This window comes from Sinohyriopsis cumingii, chromosome 2, assembly GCF_028554795.1.
Source record: "Sinohyriopsis cumingii isolate HCF-2022 chromosome 2, ASM2855479v2, whole genome shotgun sequence".
Taxonomy (NCBI): Eukaryota; Metazoa; Mollusca; class Bivalvia; order Unionida; family Unionidae; genus Sinohyriopsis; species Sinohyriopsis cumingii.
In genome coordinates this window covers 62,447,830-62,461,871 of record NC_142962.1, presented here as the reverse complement: position 1 = coordinate 62,461,871, position 14,042 = coordinate 62,447,830, and the positions used below count along the sequence as shown (strand labels likewise).

The 14,042-nt window shown below is 36.2% G+C and overlaps 1 protein-coding gene across 1 annotated transcript; it reads left to right on the top strand.

The window, feature by feature from the left end:
- Positions 1–4,262: 4,262 nt before the first annotated feature.
- On the top strand, positions 4,263–10,480 carry LOC149805032 (NPC intracellular cholesterol transporter 2-like). Its single transcript, XM_089935761.1, has 4 exons — positions 4,263–4,442; positions 5,725–5,832; positions 7,625–7,797; positions 10,321–10,480. The coding sequence occupies exons 1-4, from the start codon at positions 4,370–4,372 to the stop codon at positions 10,405–10,407; spliced, it is 441 nt and encodes a 146-aa protein (XP_089791887.1). The 5' UTR covers positions 4,263–4,369; the 3' UTR covers positions 10,408–10,480.
- Positions 10,481–14,042: the final 3,562 nt, after the last annotated feature.

Sequence of the window (14,042 nt, the reverse complement as noted above, 5' to 3'; positions counted from 1 at the left end):
AAGCGACACTCACCATGGCATCCATAAAAAGGAAGAGCTCCGATGATTTGACTGTCATTCACCTTTCTGTACAGGTAACGCTTAAATTAACAAGTATGGTGACATTTTTCCAAACGCAGATTGTTCGTTGATCATTGGTCTGGCTGGATCAGGGAAAACCCAACTGTTATTATATATGATTTTAATGGGTGACGTTGAATTGGTTGTACATAACTGGGGGGAAAACCCCAGCTGTTATTACATATAATTTTGAGATGGGTAACGTTGGATTGATTGTGCATAACTGGACCTTGGGCTGACGATCATCCGTGTTATGATGTACTCAGAGATTCTACAGTAGCGTATCATTCGTCACCAAGAAGTAAATTGTAAACCATTTCTTTCTTTTCCACAATCGAAGCTTCTGCAAGCTCACACCATGAGCAACTACCGCCCAGTAGAGACAACCACCTTGCATATTTAATAAGGAAGACATGAGAGAAATCGCTTATGATAATGTGGCATTAGCTGCTGTTTCTTCTAGCCAACTAGAAAGTTTTGTACAGGAAAATACAAACATTTTGCAAATAAAACATCTAAAATTGGCCGAAATGGGTATTTCTGATGACGTTTGATCAATATTCAGCATCTGACAAACACTGGAATAAAAACTCAGTGAAGACATCAATGATGTATATCACTACATTGATGATGAGAACTGATGCAATTTACATTTTACGTGAAATCAATGCTGCAATGCATTGTTTTGTTGAATTGTTACCTTGCAGATTATAATCTCCTCAATGAAATCAGAAATTTACTTTCTATACACCAATGACCGCAAGTCTTTACCACACACTGAGATTGCTCTAGGGTCATTGCGCATATATTAAAGATGGCCTAATATTCAATCAGAGCTGTTTGGTGGCCATCCTGCGAATAACCATTTTTATTTTCAGGTGACAATGGCACAACCTGGAATGTTATTGAACCTCTTACTGATGCGTACAATATTATATCAATCACTGATGAGATTCAACAGGGATTTCTTTGGCGACCGGTAAACACTCTAAGACCTACTTGGGCCCACTCTCAGCTCTGCCATCTCAGTCGAATCTCCACAGTACAAGGTTGATATTAAACAGTCGTCGCTAAGAACAATTGTCTGTTGGTCAGAAGAAATTTTCGAAGGCAAACAAGTTTTTACGTTTGAGATATAATATCACTCCTTACGTTATTGATAACACTACCACGATATTGGTTAATCTAATATGTAAAACGATCAATGGTAGTCACGAAAGCGGAGCTTTTGCAAGTGTTTTATTTTGTTTGAAGTATTTCCTAATGCTCCACCCGGTTTTCTGCAATCAATTACTAGCACGCCTGTAGATCTCATATGCCACCATCCTCGACTGGCACACCTTCGTTTTGCTCTTGTGGGCCAGAAAGAGAAGGTGCTGGACCTACATGGGGAGACATTAACAGTACAACCGTACTTTAGAGATCGACCTAATATTTAATAAAATGACAGTTAATTCAAGGAACTGCGTTCACACGGTATATTACAGAACTAGTCTTGATGATAGTGTTAGTCTATTATTCACAGGATGGCCAAAGGTTCTTGCGGGTCTGGTTGAGGCGCATGTGGAAAACCAGAAATATTTTCTCAAACTGCAATTGAACATCAGTTTTCAAATAATAATAATGACACATCACGGAGTCAACTTTGGCCTTAGCCCAAAGCAGCTTGAAAAAAAAAAGGATTACAATAAAATACCATTGTGGGGTCACATTGATGCTTTTTCAGGCACATCTAACTGGAAATAACTCTTTATGGTGGACCCAAGCACTTCATAATCGGCTTAATGCGAAAAAACAAAAGAACACATCGATGACAATAAAACTGACAAAGTCAGAGGTGACGCAGATGCAAAATACCGTTGAAATATTTCCATTTCTCGCGGCCATTCTAGCGTTCTTAGTGACTGCAGCTCAACCGGTTGCAAAAGTGGCCGCATTAGGGGCCGTGGAACCCAACTGGGATGGCTCTGATAAAGGCTATTGGTGGAAAAATCCCCATAGTGTCTCGTAGACGAATAGAAAAGGAAAAGGTCTTTAGTTAACCGCGACAACACACAGAATACGCTCAGTCAAATGTGTTTGATTCCCCGGGGCGATACAAATGAGCTTTGGTCATGATTTCGCCCCTGGTGGAAGCGAAGTTTCTGATAGGTCAAGTTAACTAATTTTGATTTACTAACGATGACCAGATAAGTAAAATATTCTCATGGTGTCTTTATGCGTGATGAATTCATAGCCATGACTCCTTACAAGTGGGAAATCGGCGTCGTTAACTTGGATTCGACAACAGGACCTGAAACTCATTTGGTGCATACGTGATAATGCCTAAACATCTTCCGTATTTTGAGCCTAAGATGCTTGTAGCACCACTTCAAGTTGTTGATTATATAACCAGTGGCGGTCAGCGACAGCCACTATTTAATTCAACTCTGATGTTGTAAACTAGGATCTAAGGGTGAATATATGGACATTTTGTTTTTAAAGGGCTCTTGCTGATTTTAACTTGTCACTTAGAAAGTACACTTAAAAGTATACACAATTTTTGTTGAAACGGAAAAACAGCTGCAGGACGAAATCACAAAGAGAACTGCGTTGCTCATGAAATATAAACGGGCCTGTTTAATGGTAAATGCTATTTGTAGAATCAACACTTCGACCAGTGCTATTCCTGGTATCGCTGGGATCGTGTCAAAATCTGCCACGATATGCATACCAGTCGGATTTGTTGTCGGAGCTATATAGATAATGTTCCGTCGCTGGCGGTGTGGTAAAATATTTTCATTACGGATACATTCACGAATACGTGTTTATTCGGAAATCTCGTGGCAGTACACAATAGTCTCATTCCGGTTAATATATTCTACTCGATGGAAATTAAGAATAAAATATTTCTGCTGAGTTCAAAATGATGCTGGTGGAAATTGAAAACCATCAACGACTTAGTGCACAGATACTAATGACCCAAAACCGTTGATTGATTTACAGTGAAAATCGGGTAACTGTTGGCCAGAAGATTTCGCTTGCAAAGTCGTTTAACGCTAACAATGGTTGTAGTAATTATATTTCTAAATAATTAGTAAATGCATTTTTTAAAAATTAGTAATAGCCAAATCATTGTACGCTGGTAAATTTTGTTACATAAATTAGAATTCTTTTTTCCGCCCCACATTACACACACTAGGATGTGATGATCATGACAAAATATGTAAGTAATGGAGTATATAGGACGTTGATCTATATTAGCTACCGATATCCAAATTACACATAATGATACTACTACAAATGTGCAAAGCTATCTTAGAGCAGATGGTACAAGGCTACGTAAACCACAGTTCTGTATCTATTGACCTATAGCTGACTTATAAGTATGATATCACAGCAAATATTCAGTACCTAAGCAACAGCATCATTCTCAATTTCAGGCTATTTACTTACACCATACAGATCTGTATATGAGCGGATTCAAACTGATAATCATTCATTAACTTTTGGGTGCATTTATCAAGAGAATTATATATATATATATATATATATATATATATATATATATATATATATATATATATATATATATATATATATATATATATTGTTTCTTTTTCTTTTTCTTTTCTTTTCTTCTTTTTTCCACACATTTTGTCTGGTAAACAATGCTGTACAATTGGATATTTACTGTATGGCATGTACTATTACATGTGCAAAATGTTAATAGTATGTGATTAATGATTTCCGAAAAAAAAACGTTAGCTATGAAATGTGCACGTTTCAGTTAGCGCATCTTACTCGACAAAAGAACATCTGAAAAGAAGCGATTTATACCTAGCGGTGGTTTTAATTTTCCGTCCTGTTTTTCTCTCTGTTATTGCACCTATACACACGCACGCACAGGCGCGCGCACACACACACACACACACACACACACACACACACACACACATGCATGCATGCACACACAAAACGACATACGCACAAACTGACAGGCACACACAGGCACACAAGCACACACATAGATACAGACACGCACACAGACACACGTTTAATCAGTATAGTACTCTTCCCCGTGTCCTGACTCCAAATTCACAGCGAGAGCAGTGTTGAAGAAGGCTGTCACTGTTGTTCTTTGCTGGTTTTCAATATAGTCAGATAAGGCATCGTCCGATATGTGACGACACGGTGTCCTGATGTCCTGTTTAATCACCTTATAGATTCCAGGACCATCTTATATAGATCTTCATATAGGTAAGGTGACTAACTGCCCGGATCCAAGTAAAGTAAGATCTACAAACAAGTGCACCGACTCACACACAAAATGATGAAAACCTTGATTATTTCCACTCTTATGGCGGTTTGTTGTGCCAAAATTGTTAACTTTAAAGACTGCGGTAAGTTCAGTGATTTGTTATTTTGTTATATTCCTAACGTTTATCATTGGCATGAATATCAAAACTTTCAAAATGCATTCCATTCCACACAATCGCTTGCATAGAGTTTTCGGTAGTTTCGAGTTGGCAGTACGCACACACACACACACACACACACACATATCCGAAATCTGCCACTATAAAGTTCGGTTAAGAATACCCGTTTCACTCTGAATATCATCGTTATATCGCCAGTTGTTTCCGCTAAGCAACACTAATAATAATTGATTTTCGATGTATTTTTAACACTTTGGAGACAGCTATGAGGGTGAATGGACATTTGACATGTGAAAGTACAGATATGAAAGTTAACTGACAAACTTAAGATAGAGAGAACACATAACAGGTAAATGTTGTACATTTGATTTCCATATTACAAATCATTCACAAGTTTCATTTTATAGTCGGATTTCTGAGATCATAATATAGAAAAAAACTGTTTCTTTACGATGGGTATAAAAACAAAAATGACAGTTTTAAAGCTCAAGTTCATAAGTCAGGAACTTATTTGACTGGCAAACACTGGCGTATCGTAACACCTTGACGCTTATCAGATGATACAGGACTTAAATGTTACATTTTTGCAAGGACCTGTAATTTACTTTAACTAATTTTCAACTTATTATATCACTCTCACTGTTATATTTACAATTCTTTATTTGGGATATATATATATATATATATATATATATATATATATATATATATATATATATATATATATATATATATGTATGTATATCGACTTTTTGCCTAATGCGTAAAGTCAGTACACCGTACACCGTCAATCGCGTTATTACTCGAATTTTTCCTGGTATATAACAATATTGCACAAGTATTACCGATTATTCATAATTCTTAATACATGGCAATATATGAATAAGGGGTCATTGCATTGCTCTGTGATAGAGATATATAGTTTGTCTTTTTCAAACACATCATATACCCTAGAACATGTTTTTTTTCTTTCAGATCCATTTAGTTTTAAATAACCGTATAATATGTAATAATGATTTAGTTTTGTAATGATAGCATAGTTTTAAATAATGATATAGTTTTGTATTTTCTGAAGAAAAAAGACGTTCTAGCTGTCTTAGGTTAGCATTATTAATGAACAACTCAACTCTTCTCTCCCTCTCTCTCTCTCTCTCTCTCTCTCTCTCTCTGTGGCTGGCTGTAAGGAGGTAAACATTGTAGATGATCTAACAGAAACATTTGCTTTTACTCTTTTGAAAATTTTCAGGTTCTATTGGAGGCACAATAAGCTCCATTGATATCAACCCCTGCGACACAGAACCTTGCCAGCTACATAGAGGAACTAACTATTCCATAGCACTCACCTTCACAGCAAGTGAGAATTTTAGTGTGTTGATTGGCCCCATTGATTGGTCCCATTAGTGTGTGTTGATTGGCCCCATTGATTGGTTCCATTAGTGTGTTGATTGGCCCCACTGATTGGCCCCATTAGTGTGTTGATTGGCCTCATTGATTGGCCCCATTAGTGTGGATTGGCTCCATTCTTTCCCTGCTCCCTAAGGTCAATGTTCTTAATGACTTTGAAGAGATTTGACAAAGACTATTTCCATCGCGATAATCCTTCATTTCTTATAAAATCTTACTATTCAAAGAGTATTTATCGGTTAATAGTTTGTAATGACATCCATTGACTGATAAAGTGTGGATAGTCACTCTACACCTTCGTAGTATCGATCTGTATGAAAGCTTAACAAAAATGACAACTATATGTATTATTTTGTTCATCTTTGACCACTTAATAAACAAAGATCCTCCTGCCGTCCAGCGCCACCCACCACCGCCAGTGAAAAATAAATAACACTTCGTTCTTCTCCAAATCATCAGTCGTAATTATCACACGAAACCTATACCGAAATAACCGTCATCTCAGTCAAGAAACATTTACAGTTGTTCTCATTGCAAATGTATCACCATCGCCATTTAGCTTAGATAATATATGTAAGGAATTTTATTGGAGTTTTATACTTCCACGTGTAACATACATGTATGTCAGCCAGTAGCAGAAGCTGTGTTTGTTATGAAATCGAAACAAAAAGCCTTTACAGTTAGAAGAAAAGGAATAATGTCATGGAACTGTGCGTAATATTAGCAATCTTTGTTTTTGTTTCCGGTATTAACATACATGTTATCTTTCAGTTGTTTTGGAATCCACTCCTTTACGTCTTTGGTGGTCATATGATACCACCCCTCTCGCCCCCAACCGTTGTGATTCGGCAAATGTGAACACAACATGTCCGATTTAAAGGTTAAATCACAGATCAGATAAGACACGATTCCGCGGTGTGCCAGCCACTTGTTATGTGTCATGTATATTTAATTTATATTGTGTACTTTACCTTTTTCAGTGACTGACAGTCGATGTTTGTATCTCTGAACTTTGTCAAGATTATAACCAGTAAACAAGATGTTTATTTGGATTTAAGTTCAAGGTCTGACCTTGCTAACGAATTAGCGAACTTACCCATTAGAAATTATAAGTTTTTCAGAACATTCTACTGCATTTAAGGTCTGGTGACAGTTTGTGTATAAATAGCGGATTAGAGAAAACAATTTTTTATTCCTCTTTCACGTGAGGGTTTTATGAATTTATCGCCTGAGTGTGCAGTTGTGCTCAGATTGAATTTGAGAGGAATTATTTGAATAATTTCTTCATTACAATTACACAGTGCTCATATACTTTTTGGACTAAAACACTACTTTGTGATTGTTGATAACTGATTCAAAGACATTTTGTATTACATCATTGTGATACATCAAGACGTTCAAGACTATTGGAATTCATTCGGAACATTCTATACATTTAGACTTGTGACAGGGCATTTAAGCTTTTATAAATTTTAATTCATAATATTGTCATTGTCTTTTGAATTTTTACTTTATGATTTATGGTAATAATAGTTTTGTTCATTCTTCTAAACTTGTTGGTTTTCCTTCTTTCTCATACATAGTTTAAGACTATATAGCCGTAACATAAGCATGAAAAAAGGCATTGCATATAAAAATAAAAAAAATACGCAGAATTGTTCAACAAAAATGTCACATAAAAAATCTTGTCTTAAGATTATCTCATTTTAAAATTATAACAAAATGTTTTAATATCATTTAAGCCGAGGACTCGAAAACAGCAACGACCGCAGTATATGGAATAATAGCTGGAATCCCTGTACCGTTCCCTGTACCCGCTGATAGCTGCAAAAATGGTAACGTTCAGTGTCCTATCGCTAAAGGATCAACTGTAGTGTACAACAATGCTATCTTCTGTGACCCAAAATATCCCTCGGTAAGTTAAGTAATCTACAACGTTTACAGTCGTTTGTGCGAGTCAAGACACGTATGAGACGTGATAGAACTCTAAATCATTTACAGTTTAAGTAAATTGTTACTCTAGGATCATGAACTCACATTCGTGAAATATATGAGTAACTGCAAAACCAGAAATATAAATGTTTAATATTTAACCTGAAATAATAAACAAGATATGATATTCCAATTTTCGTTGTATTAGCTATTACATGTGTAAATATAAACTTCATTATATTTGATTTACTTTGTTTATTAACACATGCACGAAGTTATCACTTTGATTAGGGTTGAAACGAATACATGTTGTTCCAATTCTAATATTCGTGGGACGTAATCAAAGCTAATATGTTTTCACTTTCTTATCATTTGGTCTATATTTCTCCTGCGATAGACGCTTTAAGTCAATTAGTAAAGCATCAGACGCTTAATCTAAGGGCCTTGGGGTAGCCCAGGCCAGTCCGGTCGGCTTACTCGGTGAGTCTTTGGGAAAAGTACTTAACTCCTATTTTCTCGGGCAGAAATTGCCAATAAGGTGTTCAAAGGGCCGTTGAAACTAACACGAAGACCCACTCTCTACACCCCTCCCCGCGCACGGCATTGAAAACACAAGCGAACTCAGTTATCTAAATATCCGATTAAATTATATTTTACCCCGGATTCAGACCAACAGTTAAATCAATGAAGGTACTATTTTCCATGTGTATGTGTGACCAAACTGTTCGTTTGGAACATGGGTATGAGTATCTAAGGGCAGTAATTCACTAATACAGGTGCAGTTAGAATGGGGGGTGGGTGGGGGGTATTTAGAAAATTAATTCTATAGAAGGTATTTTATTAAAGAATGAAAGTCGCGCAAATTGACTTTCGATGTAACTTGAACAGAGTACTACAAATTTAAGACAACTCACGCGCACAATCATTTTATTATTTTAAGGTGCAAAAATGCAAATTGAGACTGAATTACAGGATTTCAAGCATTTAATCCTATAGAGATCAAATTCGTAGTTTAGTTACTCTGCTGAAAAGATTTGTATACATTATTATGACATGTGTTATGTACCATGCCTTGAATTCTGATTGGTTGTAAGCGTTGATGTAAATCTAAGCCAGTCCAGGGTAGACAAAAAAAGCCAACCAAAACTGGATCCATGTAGATAAGACATGTAGCAGGAAAATTCTTGGCGTAAAAACGGCTATTAAATCAGTTATCAGTCTATATAAAAATAGATGTGCGTTCCCCATGCCTGCCCTTAGCGCTCTTCCATCTGTTCTCAGAGCTCTGCAAGACTCTCCCATCCGCCCTTCATAACTATTCTTCCTCCAGATGGCCTTCAAACAAACATGCAGCTGTGTTATTTCTATGTATTCAATTTAATTGTTTGAAATTTGTTTTATGATAAACTTTTGAATGAAAGTGATTTTGTCTGTTTCTTCTTCCAGAAAGATGAAATTTAAAATTTAGCCAGTTACATCAAACCCTTGTGTAGCAAACAAACCACCAGTTAGTTCCAAAGAGTGCCCGGTCAATTAATATAAGAGCCCTTATTCCTGAAATACCCCACCTCCCGTAAGAAGTTCCTAGCTGGAACACCATATAACTATCAAGAACGTATACTGTACGTATTAAAATTATTAGGAATATCTCCGTTACATTAAGTTAGCTTAAAAGTGACCGAATTGGCCGACCGAGTAATAAAAATAGCACGGAATCTCTGAGAGGTGAGGTTTTGAACTTCGCGGGTTAATCAACAGGTGTTCACTGGGGAAGGTGGGGAAGGTGCTATCGATAACGTTCTCACAGAAAGGTGCGCCTGTCACGTGCTCAGTCAGCTGTAGATTTTGGTCGTAAGTGTCGATATTCACTAGTCTGGTTGTTTTGGGTTTAACGCCATTTTCAGCACATGATAGGTTATACTTGTTGTCTCGTATATTTCCTTGATGAAGAATCCGAGAAGACCTCGGGAAGAACCACCGACCCATGAAAAGCTCTGACAAGTTTTCTCACATTCTCACGTTGGCTGAGCCCGACACCCTAACCCACGTGGACAGAGGTGAGATGTTAGTAATCTGTAAAGGTCAGCACCTTAGGCATTGGATCTGTAGTAGGAAAACAAAACAATATCGGAAACCGATTTTCAATACGAATATTCGCGAAAAATATCCTAATTTGAGTCTTCGGTTATTGTTTCAGTCCTAGTTTTGACAAAGATGTGTTTAAAAAAAACATGAACAAACTAATGTTTCTAGATTTGGATACAATTCTTTGTAATAAATTGCATGTTTTAAATGCATATATTTCAGTGTTAAATATCACTGAACTTATGTCTGTATTTCATTAGTAAATATCGAGAAGATACAAGATAACGAGAAAGTGTTGAAACTACAGAGGTACAATCACAATTGTTATTGATAAATACATAAAATTTTATTCGGGAAGTTCCAATGTAATTTTCGCTCCTGTGAATTTAAATTCCACTGATAACTGTGTTTTCTTTAACAGATTCGATTGGTCGTGAAATGGGAGATAAAGGACGACAGCAATCAAGACTTAATTTGTTTTGAAATTCCATTAGCAATAGTTAGTTAAGGAGTGTGCTAATAAAAATGTCTTACTTATATGCATGTAATACTAATGAAATAAATAAATGGTCAAATATTTACAGAGTTGTTTGCATCCATCCATCCATCCATCCATCCATCTATCTATCTATCTATCTATCTCCATCCATCCATCTATCTATCTATCTATCTATCTATCTATCTATCTATCTATCTATCTATCTATCTATCAGGGGTCTCGAGTGGCCGAGTGGTCTAAAGCGCTCACCGTTCCGGATCACTGCCATCTCACCTCTTTCGAGTCTCAGGCTCGACTAACGTGGGTGCGTGAGAAAGCCTGCCAGTAGCTTTTCGTGGGTAGGTGGTTCTTCCCGTGGTTTTCAAGGGTTCTTTCTCCACCAGTTATACTGTATAGCCTATATTGTGCTGACCTATGGCGTTAAACCCTACAACAACATCATCAACAACAACAACAACATTCTATATATCTCTCTATCTTAAAAATCCATTTATTGAATGAAGAGTAGAACTTTGAAAGGTCGAAGCGGTTTTGGTTGTTTTGAACTTTCCCAGGGTACAGTCCTGAGACTGTTATGCATAAGGACTTGGTGAGTGATTCACGTGAAGCCGAGTATTGAGTAAGTGCTGTTATACTGAGTTATCGACATTGTACTGTATAACAGGATGAAGGTATTTGAAAATCAGTATCAATAATTTTACTATAACGTTATCGCTGGAACTCAACCGCAACCGTAATCTGACTCATTTGAGTAGGTGATTGATTCAGATTTTTTTTATACCGTTAATTATATTAGTTTCATAGTGAAGACATTACTTATATTCGCCCCCGTTTCACATATTTGGAACGAAGATTCTCCTGGACTGATAAAGGAATCTGAGAATTTCAAATTAAGAAAGCTAACTATTTTCACCTCATGGGAACGGGGGAATAGATCGGTATAATCTGTATATTAAAATTATATAGATACAAGTATATACATCGATGTATATAAACAAACATAAACACGCATATTGGGGCTAGCATAGGGTCCCCCCCCCCCAAACCGTGTTCATTGTCGTTTAAATACATGCGAGAAATTATCTTAATATCTTTATGATTGTATGCAACTCATACAAGCCAAATATGTTCTGCATTTTTCACCTAGAAATCTATCTTTATAATTTAGTCTCAAGTGCCTGACGTAACAACGTTTTAATACAGTGTTTTGAGTATTCCTGTTGCAATATTTAATAAATTACCATTGTTATTTCTCTTCAGCATAAGTTTAAAAGTAAATAATTCTCTCATTCAAAAGAACAAATTTTAAAGATCCATTTCTTTTATATCAAAGGTTAAAGGTAGATCAGAAAGGTTGTTAATCTGTCCTGAAATATTAGTATTCCGAATGTGTAATTAAACTCCTACTAGCATGCATTTGACAAATGTTTTGTATCTTTGCATCTTCGCAAACAAGTGTAAAAAATGGATTATTCTTTGTAAATTAATCTCAACTATCGTGCATGCGACAAATATATTTATATATTTGCATCTTCACCAATACTCGCCGAAGCGGACTAGTCTAAGTAGATTACTTTATTCTGTCATGTATGTGACAACAATTTTATATTCATTAATCCACTCGTCAAAACGTTACAAGACTATTTGAACTAAAAGTCAAATTAAATGAAACCATGATAAGAATGAGTCTACTCACTGAGGATGAGGGGTGAGTGGACTCAAATGAAGAGAAAAACAAAACGTATAAAGATTTATATTGCTTTTGTGACAAGAAAATCAAAGCCTGTACTCAAAGACCATTTCTTAAATTGGGTCAGAAGGTTTCTACAGGCAAATCACGGTTTAATAGACGTTAATTTCTTGCATGCTTTGGTCCAAAGTATCCACAGATATCAACTGAATGCTTAGTACAAGATTTCACAGCAGGTTAGACTTATCTCCCATTGGATTTTTAACGTAGCTTAACAATTTTAGTCATATTGATACGATGTCTACAGTGTAGCAGTTTATAGTGATGTCTAGCACTGGGGCATCATGCCGCAGACATGTAGCATGATGTCCCACCCAGTCATATTATCCTGACATTAGGCCGACCAGTCATAACACTAACCTCTTAATGATGAGCGCCAAGAAAGGTAGTTGCTAGTACCATTTTTATAAGTCTTTGGTATGACTCGGCCAGGATTAAATGTAAAACATGAATTTTGTTGAATAGAAACAATAATCGTTGATACGTCATCTTTGTTTGAATCATTTGTCCCCAAAGTGTAGACCTGTGTTCCTACTGGATCTATACAAAAGGCTGATGTCGAAGCACTCAAGTTGGTGAAAGATTAATATACTTTTTAAAAATCTTTAAAATGAGTGTGAACATTATAATATTCAAATCCTCGAAACGTGTGAAGTACATTATATTCTGCAAAATATATTTTGATTTCGAATGTAAAACGGTGGGAATAAAAAGCAATATGCTTATTAAAAAGTATGATAACAAATATAATGATACTTTTTAACATTAAGGTATTTGTTTCTCAGTTCTGGAAATGACGGTGCAAAAGTACTGCATTTGTTAAAGAATCTGCCTTAATTCTGTTGCAAACTGAAATTTGCACTCTTTACAAAAGAACATTTGATCTTGGCCAAAATGTGGAGATTTTGTTGACAAAAGTGTACCCACCGTCCAAGTAGATATAAAAAATGCGAAGCTGTTTTCGTTGGTATAATACAAATAAGAATGTGTAGAAAAACACACTCGGACCATAATAGACTTGAAGAGAATATTCTGAGCCAGTTTCCAGGAAGTCATTTGAGTAGCCCATTGTATTGCCGATCGACATTTCGGGCATGATGCATTATATTATATCTGATACTTGATGTACGTGATTGGGTAAGTACAAGATCCCCAGAAAAACGAATTCACCTTTATTGTAAACAAAAATAAAAATAAAATAAAAACACGGACCAAAAATAAATACTTTTTTCGTCTTTCAATTGATTTTAATTACCGACTTTGTTGTGGGCTTTTGTGCTTAATTCGTAATGATGAGCTACTGACTACATACCCAACACGGAAAGACAGTGGTAGGACAAAAGTACAAATACTCCTTTAGATGACAAAAGAACAAGCGTGTGTGTGTGTGTGTGTGTGTGTGTGGTTTGGATTTTTAACATAGCTTTAACAATTTTTTAGTCATATCGCTACGATGTCTGCGGTGTGGCAGTTTACTGTGATGGATTATCATGCCGCAGACATGTAGCATCATGTCCCACCCGGTCACATTATTCTGACACCAGGCTGACCAGTCCTAACACTAACCTCATAATGCTAAGCGCCAAGCGAGGCAGCTGCTAGACTAAGTCCAGTATTTATAAATCTTTGGTATGACTCGGCCGAGGTTCGAATATGTAACCTCCCGCAAGAACAAACAAATCAGATAGAAAGGCATACATATATAGTAATATACTTAAGCAATTTATATTTTCAATTGTAGCTTAACCCAACCACACAGGTATAATTTCTTATAAGGTTTAGTATGGCAAGGCTTATATGAGAACTATTTTGGTACCAACGTTTCACGCCACTGAATCATTGATTCTGAGAATGGGAAAATGTGCGAATCACTATTCATATGAAGGGCAGACTG

Bases quoted from the DNA above. Each gene is read 5' to 3' on its own strand.
- LOC149805032 (XM_089935761.1), top strand. From the start codon at position 4,370: ATGATGAAAACCTTGATTATTTCCACTCTTATGGCGGTTTGTTGTGCC. The intron at 5,833-7,624 runs GTGAGAATTTTA...ATATCATTTAAG, and splicing joins AGCACTCACCTTCACAGCAA to CCGAGGACTCGAAAACAGCA. The intron at 7,798-10,320 runs GTAAGTTAAGTA...TTTCTTTAACAG, and splicing joins GTGACCCAAAATATCCCTCG to ATTCGATTGGTCGTGAAATG.